General features: G+C 36.6%; 1 protein-coding gene and 1 non-coding gene across 2 annotated transcripts; both read right to left on the bottom strand.

Moving 5' to 3' along the window:
- Positions 1-11,389: 11,389 nt before the first annotated feature.
- Trnae-cuc lies at positions 11,390-11,461 on the bottom strand. The gene has a single exon. It is a non-coding gene; the product is annotated as a tRNA-Glu (tRNA).
- A 4,243-nt stretch (positions 11,462-15,704) lies between these two features.
- LOC124174204 lies at positions 15,705-19,044 on the bottom strand. The gene is made up of 3 exons (XM_046553301.1): positions 18,914-19,044; positions 15,867-18,713; positions 15,705-15,750 (listed from the first exon to the last, which is right to left on the bottom strand). Exons 2-3 carry the CDS (start codon positions 18,344-18,346, stop codon positions 15,705-15,707), a joined length of 2,526 nt encoding a protein of 841 aa, XP_046409257.1. The 5' UTR covers positions 18,347-18,713; positions 18,914-19,044.
- Between the last annotated feature and the right edge of the window lie 342 nt (positions 19,045-19,386).

Genomic DNA, 19,386 nt, shown 5'->3' with positions numbered 1-19,386 from the left:
AAGTTGACACGTTTGGCATCAGTAATAATAGTTGGAATTATATTTAAGGGTTGTAGATTATCACTCTGAGTTAATGATAAAATAGTTCATGCATTCATAAATATAATTAATTTTATAAATATTTTTTATAATTATTAGTTCATGATGATTATTTCTTAAAATCATGCACCCTGTTTTCATTGAGCGTGTTAGTTTAGTTATGGAGATAGGTTATCTCTTGTAATTACTTAAATAGCCTTAGTAATTACTATTAACCTCATGACAGTATTAACGACTTTATTCAATAATTTACTGTCTTTCCTTTGCTTGCCAGAATGGTCATTTTTGGTGTTTTTTATGGCCGTAACTTACGTAAGTATTAATCAAGAGAGTTTCAAGTGGCCAGTTTTTAAATCGTTAATTTTTCTACGACGATCATTTTTTGAAATATCCCTCATTTTGACATCAATATCCATTTAATAGCTCCTGGTCTAATTCTTTGTGCACATTAATTTATGGATCTTTGCGTGCTGGCATAAATCTACGTAGTGTAAAAACGGCATGAGCACCTCGCAATAACGTACTTGGCTAATCATCATCATAAATCAACAATCCTACGATTAATTTGACGCAACTCTCCGTTTCACTGTCATATCCGCTAGCCATTTCATAGCGACGTATTTCATGTATTTTACCTCCATTATAACCTGTACTATGTAACTCAATGGCGGTCGCTGGTTATTATTATAGTCTCTAAGTAGGTAAAAGCTATGGGCGTATCCTTGAGGAACTGCTTGAACTGAACTGCTGAGGAACTCTAAAATGTAGGTGGAAAACATCGCCTGAGCACGCTAATTTATAAATGGCGCAGAATCCTTGATTTCACGACGCAATGAAAGCTGAATTGATTTTACGAGCCAATGTAATTATCAATCTTGTGTTGCCCAATGAAACCCCATTTCGGCCTCATTTGCATACCTTAGCTATTAATAAATCCACCACATGAAGGGCAGAGGGTGAAATAAGTTGGAGATGCGGTTATTTGTATATGAGATATTACTATAAACTTTAAAAATTGCGAAAGGCACCAATTGAAATTCAACGGGTTTCAAGAAAATGATTACGTGAAGCCCATGATGCTGCGTTTAAATAAATAACCTTGTTTTCAAGGACATAGGTATCTTATAAGGAAAGATATGAAAAATTTTGAATTTGGCGATGCAAACTTAATTTTTAAACACGCAAGGATATTCGAGCTGAGCTCAAAACTTCCACTTACTGTGGCATATTAATGAATGATTCAGAATGAAACACCGCATGATATATTTCAGAATATAGCTCTTACATGGTGATTAAACTGTCGTTTATATGCCATTCTACTTACCATTCCATACTTCTATTTCAGTCATGGAGCGTGTGTAGCGTGCGAATTACCTTTCCTGGCACATGCTGGAGCCAATATTTTGCAATCCAAATGTCACTGCCGTCCACACAATTGGAGTAACACCGGAAATCCTCTCGCTCAAGGATGATAAGGTCCTAGCACTTGGTGACTGTTACATATTAAAATGCTGGTGTTAATTTTTTGAGTTTATCGATTTTGTTTCGAACTTGGATTCTTGTTATTATTTCTTTTTTCTTTCAATAGCCTTTTTATCACCTTTTCTATTGAATAAATTAAAATAATTTTATGTATGAATCAATTGAACACATTTACGTTCACATTGCTGGTTAACAAAAAAATAGAGATGCTTTCATGGATCAGGAAATTATTAGATTAAATTATAGGTTTTAAGAAAAATTCTTTTCAATGACAACCATTTTCCCCAATGTGCATTCGCTGTTGCTTCAAATACATAGGGAAGCTCTTTAACGGAGTTATATGATGTAAATATTATTTACTAGCATACAGTCACTATGATATCAAATATTAATTTGTCTATCTTAGCACTCGAAATATTTCTAATGCTTTCCAATTGATATAAATAATCCAGTCGTTCCACAATGATGTGATTTGGTGTCTATAGAAATGTATGTCGCTCTCGGCATGAGTTTTGTAAGGATACCTTTCTTATTTCACAAATTATGACCTGACTTTGTGTGTTGCCCTAATTTTCTTGTTTACAGATAAATCTCACCTTTGTGCTATCGACGTTGCTAATTTTGGAATTTGCTCTAAATCTATTTAGTTCTTTAGCACCATTTAGGTATTTAGCTTGCGTACGGTTAATCTATATTATAGCCTGTTTGCGGTAACAAGAAGGAATTCTAAACGCAGTGATGTTGAAAGATCTCAACCCACGCTCTTTCCAACTGCTGTTAACGACTGCTTTTGCTCTGCGTTTCAATTCCCCTTACTGTGGTGCCTCAGCAAAGCAATTTATCGTTCAATTGTTTCGGCGATGTGTTCTCCAATCGGTTAGATGGCGAGATTACACTTTTCAAACTACTTAAGCCAAGGAAATTAATCGCCTTGCACTTTTCCCATTCCCCCATTCGTCCTTGTAGACTTGTCCTCTCATATCCACTTCGACTCTCATTTCACGAACCCTTCGGCGATTGCAGCAGATTCATGCTCGGCTTGGACGTAAATATCGACTAATAACCCAGTTCATTCGGTTGGTATTTAAATAAGGCATTCTTTCCAGAATCTTTCACTCCGAGATTGTTACATGTTATTCCTGAAAGATGCAGAGAAGTTATCGTAAGCGCAGCCAAATAGCAAAGTATTGAGAAATAACTTGTCTTAATTATTTTGCAAATAGGCTCATTTTATTATTCGAATATGTTACTAGAAAAGCAAAGATATAATGATGACTAAAACAGATCTCTTGAGTGTTGTAATTGTTAAGGACTTGGATACTCCAATAATTACCTTGATTGACCACTGCAGTATCTAAATATTCGGTTTGAGGATATTTTAACAATCTCAAATACATTTTCCTTTAAAGAAATTAATGGAGAAGAAATACTTAGCTATAAAAAGGCTAGCGCATTGGAGAGAGGAATGGAGAGCTACGTCAAACCAATCATAGGATTTTTGACTAATGATGATGAAAGTATTTAATCCTCTTAGACTCGAAATTTTTATCATTTTATCATTTATTTATTTAATTGTCGTAGGCGTTTCGTTCAATAATCGTATGGTGCTTAGTTTTGGAGATAAAACATATTTCTCATGACATGCAATTTTTTTACCAAGAGGAAAATCCTGTAAATAAGCCATAATGGATTTTGGAAAGTATGCATTTTCGGGGTGTTGCCATGCTACTTTACCCAAACATTAATTCAGGTATTTTTAGAGAGCTTTATGTGGGATATATAGCCTGTACACCAATACAGCGTGATGAGTGAAAGAATGCCGTAATCATCAGCTTAATTTTTTCCGTATTATTTTCTTAGTTTTTTTGATCATGTTACATGTTTAACATCAAAATAAACCCTTTGATTTTAATAGATCCAGTAAACCAATTGTCCGTGTATCACAACCGTGCAACTAAATTACCCCCACCCTTTTGCAATGGCCTCCCTCTTCCCCACAATCCCCTCAGTTACCTCGTCCCCGACCCCTCGCCCCCGCTCCCCGTGTTTCAACAGCACGGCGGCGCGCAGCCAGTCTCTTAATCTTCGCCTCTTTCGCACTCCGGCCTCTGGTGGATCGCGGGAGGAAGGAGGTGAGTTAGAATCGAGAGGACTGGGGGGAGGGTGTATAAACCCGTGCCCGATGAGGCCGCGGGGGGGAGGTGGGAGAGGGATAATGGAGATTGGGATATATATTGTTGCTCCGGCGACAATAAATCGACCTCTCTTAAAAACGTCAATTAATGTCAAGTTAAGAAAACCTCTTGCGTGTTACAATTAGCTTATTTCTCAGCGGGGAGCGAAGCCAACGGGTCTGCCCTGTTGAGGGCCAAGGCAAGCTCTCGGCAACGGAGAGAGTCTCGGGCGGGTCCGCCTAATCGGAGAGTTTGGTGCGGGGGCGGTATGAGGATATCGAGGATTAACGGCGTACTTAAAGGCCGGATTCAGTGTTTCACTGCGGGCACTAAACTTCTGGTAAAGGTCACTATGAGTACCTAGGCCTGGGAAAAATATTTTGTGTGCTTGTTTTGTACTTCGGCTTAATATTAGTACACGAAATCATTGACGTAAAGGTATTTTTTTACCATTTAGAAGCACTTCACTGAAGCCGCAAAATTCTTGGCAAAGATCACTTTGACTCTAGCTTTGCCTAGTAGTTGCTTTGCCTAGTTTGAGAAGTATTCCATGTGTTTGGTTAATACTTCACCTTAGCATAAATTCACGAAATCATTTTTGCGGAGGTAATTATCGTATTTCATTTGTAGTTTTATAATTGTAGCATATGTATTGACGTCTTAAGGCTTGGTTACACTGTGCATTGACACGTTAAGTGTTAATGTCGATTATTGATTTCTGTGGATCGTAACGGATCATGTACCAATGCAGGAGCCAAATTAAAACCGGTTTTCTATTATGTTCATGCATTCGCACAACTTTGTTATGTTATACACGAATGTTACACGGCGCATCTTCGTATTCAATCACGCGTTCATACACGTAGACAATAACTCGTACATGTTAATGAATCTTGTAACTAGGCCATAACAAGCGTTTTACTGCTGCCTCTGAACTTGTGGTAAAGGTCACTATGACTCTGAGCTGATGGGAGAAAAATTTCGTGTGCTTGGCTTCAGCACAATTGAAGTTCATGAAGTCATTATTGTAAAGGTATTTAACGTCTTCAGGCGCTTCACTTCAGCCGCTGAACTTTTGGTAAAGGCCACTACTCTAGAGGGTACTACTACTCTATGGGAGAAATATTTCACGTGAATGGTTAATACTCTAGCATAATATCAACTTCTCTGGTATTCAATCCTAAGATTGGTTGGCAGAAGCTTGGTTGGTTGACACTCTCCATTTTTCTCGTACCTCCGCCTTCCTTTTCAGTTCCTCATAGCTCGTAGCTTCAACATCCATTATTATTAGTTTTATAAACTGGATTACCGTGATACCGTAGTATTCCTCTGAGCTTTTTTCATTCAACAGGTCCCTTTAGGATTGTCAATAGGATCCACCCATACCCCATTATATCCTCAATAAGTTGGAGTCTTCTGCTTACAACCGTGTTCAATGTGCTTATTTTCTCTTTCATTTGATTCAATAAGTATATCTTCATTTAATATTCGGTCTGTCCACTTAATTTTTATCGTTCGTCTACAACACCATTGTTCGAATGAACTCAGTCTCTTGACCAAACATATCGTCTTGACCCAGAGTCCATTTTTGACAGCCATATAATGTCACACTCTTCTGCAAAATTCCGATTCGTTTGTTCCTATATAATGTATTGTTATAAAAATTAAAGTGTGGAATGTAAGATATAGGATTTCCTTAACAGTTGATATCAAGTACTGAGCAGGGATACAATCTGATCAATATTATTGTCATTGTGCGCTCAGGAACGTGCAAAACTGTACGAGCTTATTGACTTCTACAAAGAAAGATTGGTTACTATATTCAGCATTTGTTGCTGGAGGCTGAGAAATATGAGAGATAGTGGGAAGGTTTTATGTATTATCACCTTGAAACTTTTTTTATTTAACAAATTGGAGACTTGGTTGAAAGCATGTGGATCAGATTCATTTAAAACACTTTAGATTTTTTCAGAGTGAAGTGTATCACGACGTAAGTCCTTCAACACTTGTTAAATGGTGATTGAAGTATTGTGGGACTGGTTCAAACTTGCTCTCTCATCAAATTCTCCTCTTGTTTCCCGCTCGTTGAAATGATTTCCCACTCCTGACCTAATTCCTTTCACTGTTTTCCGGTCAAACATTATATTCTCTGTACAAATAATGAGGTTGGTCGCGGGAATCGAAGAATGTCTTTCCAATTAAAATTTCAAGACATCTAATTTAATTATCTGTGCCATATCAACGGATCAACGGTCACAAAAATAGGCTCTCTGTACTCTACATTCTGGAATATGGCATTTGAAAATCCGCTTAATGCTGGTTCGTGCGGCTATCAATGCATGTCAAAGCAGGGCGAAGTGTTGATTAATGTTCGTAAAAATAATATTCGCCATAAGAAAAATGATAATTATCATATGATTTACGTTCTTCAACGGATTAATTTTTGAGTCATTCGAAAACGAATGCTGTCTCTGAAGACAAATATTGTAAACAAATTGAAAATGGCGCTACGGGTGGCACACAGGTAGGACTGAGTACAATTGATAACTTAAAAATATGCCGTATGTTGATTCTTTTTCCCGATGGATCGTATTGCCGAAGAGTTCTCGGGCGCTCATTTGGGTTATGAGGTCCATGGCTGCCGACGTTTAGGTAGAAGAGTTATCCATCATCGTCTGGGAAAAAATATACCGATTGAATTATTTACATTCTGTGTATGATACTTTTGAATTTTAACCTTGATACGTCGCCTGTAATGACAAAGTTTTTTCCTAATAGCATTGGTGACGTTCATATGTACTTATTGAAACTGTGCTGTGCAAACCTAACTCTTTCAAATTATGATGTAAATGACACCTCAGGTAAAAATGAGGAGGGTAAAAGATTAAAGATTAATCTGCGTACTTAAACGTCAATATTCTTGGACCCTAACTTGAGTCTCACTCATAGGGCTCATACATAGTATGCATTTATATACGACACAAATATTTCGTGTAAGTAATGCTGTGCATGCTACGATTTCAGCATGACTTGCGACTTAAGTACAGTACGCAAAAATTTCTCTTTCACCATGAATTCCGTCAATATAAGTCGTTCTCAGGGCCCAGCTGTGAAGAAGCAAGAATTAAGAAAGGAGTGCGACAAGGCTGTACAGTGTACATTGTCACCCGTAATTTTCAACGTTTACATTGAAAAAGCCATTAATGAAATCAAAGAAAAGGAATTGGGAGTGAATATCCATGGAGAAAAAATTAGCATGCTAAGATTTGCCGATGACATAGCCGTTATAGATGAAACAGAGAAGGATTTGAAAAATATTCTGGCTAATATGGGTAGGGTAATGAGTAGATATCAACTGAAAATAAGCACGAAGAAAACCAAGATCTTAGTATGCAGCAGAAGAGAAGATGTCAAGACCAACATTAAAATCGGGAGGCAAAAACTGATAGAGGTGGATGAATTCTGTTATTTGGGAAGCAAGATAACTAGTGACGGGAGAAGCAAGAAAGAAATTATCAGCAGAATAGCCCAGGCGAAGAGAGCATTCCACCAAAAGAAAGACCTGCTTACAGCGGGAAACTTAAATATGGAAGTAAAGAAACAATTTATAAGAACCTACATCTGGAGTATGCTCCTATACGGAAGTGAGGCATGGACAATGACCGCAGCGGAGAAAGCAAGGATAGAGGCCTTTGAAATGTGGTGCTACAGAAGAATGATGAAAATCAAATGGATCGACCGAGTTAGTAACGAGGAAGTCCTAAGAAGGGTAGGAGAGAAGAGAAGCCTCATGAAAACCTTAATAAGAAGACGGAACAACCTTATAGGCCACATCTTGAGACATGATGGCCTGATGAAGACAATCGTCGAAGGACAGGTGGAAGGCAAGAATGGAAAAGGAAGACCTCGAACAAAATATATGGAACAAGTAAAGAGAGATGTGAAAGAGAAGAAATACGTAGGAGTGAAAAGATTAGCTGATAGGAGAACTGAGTGGAGAGCTGCGTCAAACCAATCCTAGGGTTGTTCACCAGTGATGATGATGATGATGATAAGTCGATCCTTCCGAGCTCATTGTGTCATCTATATTTAGCTTTCTCTCGCCACATGGCATATTTCGATGCATTAATTTTTATGATTTTTATTCGTCACATAGAAAATCTTACCTCGTGTCATGTTTTAGCAACGACTTGAATAAATCGCCTTAAGTACCGTGCAACACTTTTTTTGATGATTTGAAACACAGCCAACATTTTTTCCCTATGTTTACACCTTATTTAGACATTATTTTGCCATCAAATCTTGAGAATTATGTGTTTGCAGCGTCCGTGTGCGTTTTAAAAGGCATTGCGTATGATTCCACGCTAATGAATCATGGATTACACCGGTTCAGTAAAATCCTTTTAGTCCATTCGATGTTAGCTCGAAATTGGTCTCTGCCAGGAGTGTTTTGGGTTTGATTTCTTTATCTATTCAACGTTTTTGGGGCACTTTGTCCTCCACCCAGGTTCATTTACAGTTTTGTCACGCGTCCTTGCAATAATAAGGAAGGTAAACACTTTTTGTGGTTTTTATTATTGCTAGAGCGTCCGATTTCTTTCAAAGAAGCCTTTAACGTTTTTTTGTCAACTTTTGCATCCCACAATTATGTTAATGCACCTCAGACTCGGATTACTTGACACTAAAAGACATAAAGAGAGGAAAAACAACTACCCCATAACTTTCCTGCAAATCTACATTTTGACTGACTGTTTGGCCACGCCAGCGAGTCTGAGATACATTTCTAAATATTTCCAGGACGTAAGAAAATTTGCATCACGCTATGTGCAAATGCCAGTCATACCCTTGTGAATGATAAAGAAGTTTTGGTATTTACTTGAAAACTATTGTAGTTATACACACGTTGGTGATAAAAAAGTATTTTACTAATTTAAAAGTTTACACTACGACGACGTCTTACATATTTTAGAGACTCGTTATTGCTGTTAGGAGGAATGGCTGTATTTCAAGTTTTTTATCTCGCACTCCTCCGTGAATAGGAAATTAGCCCCACTCCTCGAGGAAAATTGAGAGGAAGGCGCTCAAGGGATTTGAAAAATATAATCTCATGTGTATAAAATCATGTGTTAACCATGCAATCGAAATTGTATAAAATCTTATTTTTGTGCACCCAAACCCTGGAAAATTTTTAAATTATTATTTATATAAATAGTCGTTGTTATCCAAAAGTACTATAAATAGATGCTACAATGTTCTTCAAAAATTGATATAAAACTCGACGTAAGAGCTATGAAGACTGCTCTCATTTGCCGCAGAATATAGCCTAATTTTATGTTTTCTCTTATTTTTTTATTTAAGCCTTAAACACAACAATGTTTTATTTCTAAGTTACTACAACATGCATCGTACTTGAAAACACGTGATCGCCGTAAGCAGGTGAAGTTGATTTGAACGTTTTTTTTTTATTTCGCGCTCCTCCGTGAGTTGGTAAATTAGCTTCCCCCACCCATTTAAAACAGAGTGCGATTCCACCCCTGTCGGACACGATGCGCGGAGAGTCCCTGGGGGTGACTCGCCCTCGTTACCCCCTAGGCGCATGCGCCTCCTATCTTCTCCCTGGGCTCGCGTTAAAGAGGAGACCACTTCATCTAAGTAAGTAGCAGAACTCCCTTTCTCTTCTTACACGATTCTTCGCCGCCAAGACCGTTTCTCGCGTGGAGAGAGAGAGAGAGAGAGAGTTGGGTGGGGAGGGAGGGTAAGGAAAGCGTCTGGCGAGCGATAACATCCCCACTTCATTCCTCTTTAAGAGAGAGGTCGTAACTAGGGAGTTGACTCACTCCTTCCCCCTTCCAACTCCCCCGCTACGTGCTTGTTCGAGTCGGAATGAGGGGATTAGCGCGGTTTCCTCCGATCACCTCCGCGACCGCCATGATTTCTAGATCACGCTCTCCTCTCACGTGCTCGATCAAAGTCGAAAATCTAAGGCTTTTCGTGCGGCGATGGAGCAATTAATTTGTATTGACTACTCAGCTTAAAATATTCAACAATTAGTGATCTTTAATAAGGCATTTGTAGAATGTAGTACAATTTCTTGACTCTTCTGTATTTTTAGTGGTTAGCTAATGCAAGATCTGAGTTCTGAAGTATTTCGATCGGTCCCCGGTGACTCCATAAACAGAGAAAAAAAGGTACCATTATCATAGCAATATAAGTATAAGAAATAAATGGGAATACTTAATCACTCTCGAGAACATTTGTAGGTTTAGAAATAGAGATTTATAGATCTGTAGATGAAACAAACATTTACCGCAGGGTCTCAAATGTATTACTCCAAACAAAATGGAAGTGGAGCTGGGAAAAAATACTAAGTAGCTGATGTATCAATTCGCGTAATTTAACGCGCATATCAGCGCGCGGAAATAAAGAGTAAATAATTTAATAATGATGGATATGAATAATGATGAAAGAAAACTGAAGTGAGGTTAGGGAAACCAAAATCATATTAATATTGGTATTGTTTTGAATAAATATTAGCATAAAAAGCGGGAGAAAAATATTAATATTAAAGTATATGATAAAAATGCATTGATGAGTTGTAAAAAAACTTTTTAGAGTAGTGAGATGAATATCTAACTTACAAAATAAAGTTTCCGACCGATTCTTAGATGGAGTATATGCGTGAAATGTTTCTTAAGAATTTTTTTAAATATTACTTAATGACTTAACTTCGACATACTGCCAGTATCTGGGCACTCCTTCTTAGTGATTCGATTATTTCCGAAATGGAAGCTATCTTTTGACAGAGTAATCCGTCCAAGACTATTCTTAAAATGTAGTTGAAATATTCATCTAAGGAATGAGGGCATCAGCGCTTTCCACGGCAATCAGGAAACGACTAAACTTCTCCTCCGAAAATCGTATTTCCCCTAGCATCACTACATCACTTACACATTCTGTATTATTTCTGTGCAGATTTTTCTTTCAAAATCGGTTGATATTAACCGCTGCCGCCCAACCCCTAAAAATACATGCAGAATGTAGTGACAAACAATTACAGCGAAGAAATTCATGTCAAGAATCTTTGCAACTTTGTCTATTTCGGCAATAATCAATGATGGGTATAATTTTCAGCGTTAAACATTATCTAAAGAATGTTTTGGTTTTGCTATGCACGAGAATGATCAACATATTCAGAGTATATGCAAGCCGCACGCCATAAAACATGTCTGTCCCCGTGTGGTATCATTTCACATATTGGAATTTTGCGGTAAAACTACCTTTTCAAATATTATCGCTTTATAAAATTTTCAGTTATCCTTAACAGCAAAATAATCCCCATAGTAAAGATTAAAAATACTTTATTTCGAAATGAATGAAAACTTTGGTGTAGAAACGCACTTTTCATAATTTATTCAGTGTAAAAAACATTTTCTCCGTTAACGTAGAATAATAAAAGATTAAACAGCTTTCTCGCGTGTTACTCAGCAGGTACAATTCCTTCTCCTTCAAAGTTTCCAATTCTATTGAAATATCGACAAGGTACAGCTTCGGAAAAGTTTTTATGCAATGGTAATAAGTAGAAATTCGACAAAAATAGGAGCAGTATTTTTCCTTAATACGCAAAAATATCCTACGAACCAATTCCCAGTTGTTGGAAAGGGGAATACAAAATAACAAACCAAGGGTAAAATAATTTCCGGTACCGGGAATCGAACCCGGGCCTCCCGGGTGAGAGCCGGGTATCCTAACCACTAGACAATACCGGATTGATGATGTGGAGAAGAAATACAAAGATTTCATCTCATCTTTCAAGATACTTTGCGGGTAAAAGGGCTGGAACTAATTTTAGCCTACCTACGTACATGGACAATCTTTGTCCAGGGAATGTCCACCGTAATGGTAGCATCCCTAAACTGTTTGATCAGTGAATATTGATGCTGTAAATCACCGTGGTACGCTAAGTTTCACGGTACCAGCGTGGCATCGTTTCTCGGTTCACCCCATACCCCCTCCCCCTGCTATCTCTCTCCCTTCCCACCCCACACGGATGACCCAACATGGCTCCCGCGACCCCTCGCGACCTCCATCCTCGTAAGTCGACTGTCTGCGGACCCGAGCCGAGAAATATGGCGCGGGGAGGCGTCGGTTATCAATCCGGAGCTTTTTCAAATGTGTCGCTGCCGCTATCTGTTCGGATGCCAGGGTCACCATCTCCATTCAACCGGGGGAATATCCCTCCCCTCTTCAGGCGACCGCTCCCCCCTCCTCCTCTACCGTAGTAACTGTGCAGTATCCCCACCCCCTTTGGCTTCTCCCCTCCCTTCCCTGCACCCTTTTGGAGTGCGTAGCTTTCGGTTCCGACCAGTTGGTCCCCACGCCCGTCACACTTCACCCCTTCATTTTTAGATTTCGCCTTTCTTTTTTTTTTTCGAGCCGCTCTTTGTATCTGTTGAAGAGATAAGAATGTTATCCCGTCCAGTTTGATTTGTTTTAGGGCTTTATCAATTTCATTCCTTTTTTTTCACTTCTTTCTCCAGCATCTGGTTCTGTGGCGAGGGAAGTAGTTTTCCACGCGTCGTGGTAAAAATTAAAATTGATCATGCTCGTGCTTGATGATGCTCGCGATGATTTTTAATTCATTAACGTGAGAGACTTTATAGTATCGAACGAAATTAGGTGGAAGTTAACCCTAGTATGTTAACCATCACGGCTAAGTTCGAGGAGAAACGTTAGAGCGTCCTGTGCAATATTATGGATTAGAGCACAAGGTTTTACTTTTGAACAAATATCATTATTGTCTTACCCGATTTCGTCAGTCTTTATTTGTAACATCATCCTGATTCACTCGCATGAAAAATTAACTTAATGATATTGTTATTTTCTAATTTTGATCACTTGCGTTGATTACTTTCCAACATTGTGCGACACATACATATATCAGCGACTAGGCCATGTTGGAATATTCGTTGCTCCTTAAGATGATCAATATATCACCGGGTTTCTCAATCTTTTGGGAAAACAAACCTCGGCCCTTTTCTCATGATTTTTTGTATTCTTGCGAATGACTTAGGGATTTTGGGCTTAGGGATGACGAAGCATATAGGTGGAATGTAAGCCTCTGCGTTATCCGTCTTTTAAATGAAAATTGAGAATATTGGAGAATATAATAAAACTTCATAATGTATGGCGATTGGAATGAATTTGATGTTTGATTGTAACCTTATACAGTGAGTCTGTAGGTGATGAAGGATGAAGGAAACTGAGTGGCGATGAAGAAAATTTATTTTGATTTGGGAGGTTTAAAATTTTCAAAAATTACCACACCTCAGACATTGATCATAACCTATCTTCGTCATTCGTACTTCCTTATTATGAAAAATTTGCTTTCCATAATTATTATTCGATAAAGTTTCTTCGGGCGGAAGGGATAGATAGTGAACCGATGTGTAATTCCGATCATTAAGTCTTCATTTATTGGAAATAAAATTAGTAGTACAATAGGGTGGTTTCCTATTATTTTTTTATTGCTTTAATAGAAAGATTATTACTCCTGGAGTACGTATTTCACGCTTTTAGATTTTTAAATGACAACATTAGTCCAGGAAATGAAGCTCCTAAAATTGCTAAACCTTGCAATTTTTTCAAACTGAATCGATTTGCATAAAAATTTGGGATTAGACTAACCGTACCCCCTACTTCAAATTCTACATTATGCCGAAGGGCGCTTTTTATTTTTTAGGGGTGAAAACTACCCCTAAATGCTAAAACTTACAAAATTTTATTATCAAGCTAAATAAGGGTCAAATTTAGTTTGAATTAGTTTTATAATTATATTTTTATGGCTGTAAAATAATTTTAGAGTATTTCAACCCTTAATAATCAACCCTAATTGGGGGTTAATTAAAAAAATTATTCTACCGCTAAAAATTAATTATTTATCACATTGTGTTGATTTAGGAATGTTGTTGATTGAAAAATGTACAATTTCATTAAAAAATTGTCAACCCTTAAAAACCACCCCATGTTATGCTTAATTGGCATAAGTAGGAATAAAGTCAAATCACAGATAATTTAACATTTATTGAAACAAAAATATTCAGAATATTGTCGCACAAAGACAAAAATAAAACTTATACAAACTCAGACAAAAATGATTCATTTTAATTTACATAATCATCGTCGTCATAATCATGGTCGACGTCATCTTCTTCTACTTCTAATACAGGTGTCCGATTGTAACAATTCTCCCCATAGCACCCAGAACAAGATGAATTGCAGTAAAGTCCAACTTTTCTGCAGCCACATGAAAGGCCACACCCTTTTTTACAGCTACAGAAAATCATGTTTAGAAGATCTCGAGGTGCTGGCGGTTTATTCATTTTGACAGGGTGCAATGAGCCTTCTTTTAAGAACCATCCCCAATTGTCTGTGGGCTGAATGCTTTTATTTCCAAGCCACTGCTGAATTTGGTGATAACATCTTTTTGTATGTTCGTCTAAGGCATCAACGGTGGGCAGAAGAGATGACAGTTTTACGGCACTGTTTTTCTTTGTACCCTTAATGAAAGACTCATAGCGCATTTTTTCCAGAAAAGCTTTTAAGTCTTTAATTTTTTTCAATTTTTTTTCCTGTAAGTCTTTGGCAGTTCCGTATAATCCTATTGCACAGTACCTACCGGCTTTTAAAATTTCTTCAGGTTCAGAATTACTGCTATAAAAAATCTCGGCTTGTTTTCTCATGTCAGGTCTTTTTTCTATGAGATCAAAAAATCTTTTTTTACCTTTATTGTAAAAAGATGAAACAGTATCACACCCTGTGAATGCATGAGAAAATGCTATCAACTTTGCACTGTCTGGGTAGCCTACTTCAAAACTTTTGGAAGAATATACTGTGGAGGACGAATTTTGTTTCCCAAGTTTGAGAAAATAAATTTCTTTCTCTACTTTCTCAACTTTAGTTCTGGCAGTTAAAATTACAAGAATATCGAAATCTTCCGCCACTATAATTTTCTGTAAATCTGATCTGTCTTCAATAGCTAATTCAACAATTAATCCGTCAGCTTCACCTTTACTTTGATGGCAGTGAATAGATTGTTTCTCTAATTCCGCCATAAGTTGCGCAATGAATTTTTTTTTATTTTCGTAATTAGACAGAAATTTTTCTTGACTTGCAGAAACAGGCATGTTTGGTGTGAATTGATATACTTTACAATTAAGTTTTTGTGAACGACGGTTTCTCTCTACTATTTTCGTGCTTAGATCATGATAACCATCGAAGATTACAGTTAAGTTAGTGCCAAAATTTCTTTTAAGATATGAGATGTACTCTTGGAAAATCCGTTGAAACCTACAATTTGATGGCCACTTAACGCGGTACAATAGCATACCTCCGTCAATGATGTAGTGAGAGTTGTTTTTATCCATGATGGCATTTACTGGTTGAAATAATGGATATAAATGAGCTTTGGCAGTTTTTCTCATTCCTACGTCATCAAATAAAGATAAAGGATATGGAGCCAGTTCAAATTTCAAGTATAATTCTAATTCTTCGTCGCTTTTTTTTAAAATACAAATTCTTTGAAATAGCAGAAGTGGATCGATAATTATAGTTTTATCGCCAATTTTTATTGTACTGTTAACCCCGAGCAGTGAGATTACTTTATATTTTTTAGATTGTTTGATTTCATTAAAATACCTCCCATTCACTGCTCGCATTGCTTGAATTCCAACATTCAAAGCATCGTGACAATTAATCTCTTCCGTTCCAATTAATCCTGTTACAATATTACGTAAATTGTCAAGATCTTCAAATGGGTTTTGTTCTAACAAAAATTCCTGCAATGTCTGAACATCTTTCATGTCCCTCTTAATCCTTGCATCTCTAGAGTCTGTATGCTGGTGACTTTTTGTGAACTCTAAATCGCAATATCGTTCTAAACCTTCAATGATATCTTTTGTGTATAAAATACCTTTTATGAATTTAAAGACTACGCTTTCTGTACAGCCTCGCTTAAATGGTCCACCTTCCACGCTCATGGCTCTCATCAATGTCTGTTCTATAGTTTGATCAGAAAAAATGCCAGACCAATAAGTATTACTTCTGCGAGAAGTAAAAAATCCATCATTAGTAAACTTTATATATTCATCGGGATCCATTTTTTTTTCCAAATACCTCATATCTTGTACATATAACCTAGCAGATTTAGCGTAGTTGAAATGGCCAGCTGCATGAAAAATAGGTATCATAAGTTCAATACATTCTAAATGAGATTCCCAGTCACCCATTCTCTCAGCAGCGAGAAATTGTTTCATCAAAGAAACCATACGAAAATATTGGACCCATAATTTGGCTGTTTTCCCTCTTTTTTCGATTGTTTCGAGATGAATTTCAAATAGTTGATTGAGTCTTTCAAATGACTCATTTAAATGTATTTCGTCGATATTCATATCATAGGTAAAGTTATCCTCACTTGCAATAAGTTTTTTAAATTCAATGCTGTCATATTTCAATTCTTCAAAAATTAGCAGTGATAGTGCCTGCTGTAAAATAATATGGGCTCGCACTCCGCGAGCATAGGAATGTCCGTTCAATATTTTGTCGACTGATCCTTCTGCAAAAATGAGAGATAAAACGTCCTTTAGACCAGATCCACCCATGATTTCTCCAATGCATCCCAAGAAGGACATTAAGAGGTGGAAACCTCCAAGGCGTACGACCATCAAAGTTTGATCAAAAATTTTTGTTTCCACTATATCGCGAGCCTTGATATATAGTGGTTGGTCAAAGGTGATGAAGCAAGTTTTCATCCCTTCCTTCAAAATTAATCGAGAAGCAGTTTCCAAAGCAGTATACAACGTGTTGTAGTCACTGGGCGGTGCGTTAATAAAGGGTAAAAAATTTATCTTCGATACTTCATAATTATTTCGACAACAACAGATCTTCGACATAAATCCATTCCATCCCATAAAGTTATTGTCGTTTATATACTTACAAAACATCCACAGATTATTCAGCTTAACAATTATTGTTGTTCTAAACGAAAGGACTTTTTCAATACTTTCAATTTTTATGAGGCTTAAACCTTTTCCAGGTTTTTCGGTGTATAATAAGAGATCGATTTTATTTTTTTCCACCAATTCAGACTCTTTTGGCACTGCAGATTGTGGTAATCGTACTATAGGCGTTCTTTCCTGTAGACTATCACCTGGCGTAATTATCTCTATTGAACCTAAATTATGAAATGTTCCTTTACCATCTAATGTACAAACGTTGAAGTCACTATTGTCACTAACGATTTGTATGAAAGGGTTAATCAATTGTCTCTCCAGTTGACTAGCGGCACATATTTCATACAATTTGACTTCAGAGTAAGAACAAGAAAATCCAAGCTGATAGCAAATCTCGATAATTTTTTTTGACCCAAATTTTCTGTAAAATGTAGAACCTACAGCGAGTTGAAGAGGAGATAAAAAACTTTTTGGCCGAGCGGCAGACATGATGGCGTGTGCAATGGATGAAATTTTTCTAGTAAACAATATATTATTGCTGTCATTTTGCTTTTTATCTTTGTAAATGACATTGTGCAAAAATCGAAGCAAAAGAGGTGGGATATTTTCGTCGATATTATTGAAAACCTTGTCACTGGCAGGATATTCATTCAAGGGGCATATTGTACTTCTAATTTTCCGACGTATTAATTCTGAAGCAGTATCAATCAACCTTTCCTCTTCTTCTTCGATACTTTGCTTCCTATTATTGTACCATGCATCTGTGAGTATATCATACAAATTATCAGCAAAACACACATAAGTTACGCCACCCATCCTGCTTGAAAGGACAATTTGATCCTTAAATCTACGTTGTAAACGTTCTTTGATCGTGTTTTCAGTAGGAATTGCATCAGAAAACTTTATAGCTTCTTTGAGTTCATTGATGGTAAATTGACATTCTTGACTTGAAAGCATAAATTCGAAGATTTCTTCCATTGCTTGATCTATTTTACTTGAATATGCCTTTTGAGGAACTTTTATTTTTTCTGTATGCTGGTTGATCAACTTCATTAAACAGTCATGATGATATTTTGCGCGCAAACTTACGAGATCTCTTGTATCGCAAAGACGCTTATAAATTTCTCGATAAAAATCGTCTTCTAAATAGGAAAGTTTTTGCAATGTGTTATTTGCAAATTCCGATGATTCAACATATTTTATTTTCCTCCGAAGCTCTTGACGTTTTTTCCTCTCTTTTTCTCTGCTAGCTTCTTCTCCGCAAATACAGCAATTTTCCTCCCAATCAAAGTTACTACAGGTATTTATGTCCTCTACATCATCACAACACATTGACATAGATTTTCTAAGCTTTCGCTTCGGAGGGCTGAAAGACGGAATTTTTGCCTCTTCTTTTTTGCGCTTAAAAGCTTGAACATTATGAGGATGCGTATACTGGCTTCTGCAGGAATTATGAATAAAAAGTTCTTTCCAAAAGTTGAGTTTGGCAAATTTTAGATCGCCTCTCTCATGTGATACCTCCTTTAATTTCTTTTTTCCCTTTAGACCTACATTAAAAAGTTTTTCGTCGCCTCTAGATGTACAAATGGCACACAATTTGCCATATGAATCGTAAGTACTAATGCTTCCACTAGCTTGCTCCATCAATAAAATCTCACAATTTTAAGATGAACTCTGAAAATATTGTGAAATAAATGTATTTAACCTACAAAATTTTGAAATGGAACGCCACTCATTTTTTTAAATGCAATATCTCAAAACATATGTTTTTAATTTTCTAAAATGTATAAAAATTTGTTTAAGTTCTTGTTATTTTGAATATAATGAATTTAATCATCCAAAACTTGAATTTTTAATTTTAAACACACGTATCGAGAGCATAAAATTATCTGAACTTAAAAAATAAAGAGAGAACATAACTGAAACTCACCAATATAAAATTGAATAGCATTTGCATTGATCCATGCACTGCCGAGTTGAAGATTCCAAAATAAGTATGAACGAATGAATCCTAAAATTGAAAAAGTAGCTACAAGAAAATTATAAAATTCAGGCACTTAAAAGATATTGCTTTGATTTTTATGCACAAAACCTATTAATTTTTTGTTGCTATAATAAATACAATAGAATGATTCTAAATAAATTGAATTCGCACATGCTATTGTAATCCACCTAGGAAATACTCTAGTTAGGAATCAACGAAATACATACTAACACAGAGCAGACGATGGTCGCGTTCGAAAGATGTACTGTATCTTCTTATTCTCTTTCTTACTCCTTTTATTATATATTCACTTTTTTCTCTGATGATTTTAATCACAGCACAGAAAAGATATAACAATAGGATAAACAGAACAAAATTCGTCATGGTGACGTAAACAAATAAATGTATATTTATGTAGACATTACTGGAAACACTATCAAACGGAGATTGTATGGCTTCCAGTCTTCCCGCCGCATGCATGCAAACAGGTCACATGCGAGGGAGAGCATACATACTCACATATGTGTATGTATATATAGATCTTATGGGTATGTGTGTTTATATTGTATTAAATTTGAGCGCATCGTTAGCTTCGAACGTAAAGCAGACAAATTATATACTGGTTATGAGGAATGTTATGCTCTGAAATGTGGTTTTCGAATTTTTCAAAAATAAATTTGATTCATATTTTAAACATAGC

The sequence above is a fragment of the Ischnura elegans genome, chromosome 2, assembly GCF_921293095.1.
Source record: "Ischnura elegans chromosome 2, ioIscEleg1.1, whole genome shotgun sequence".
In the NCBI taxonomy this organism is placed as follows: domain Eukaryota; kingdom Metazoa; phylum Arthropoda; class Insecta; order Odonata; family Coenagrionidae; genus Ischnura; species Ischnura elegans.
This window is presented reverse-complemented; position numbering and strand designations above follow the sequence as displayed.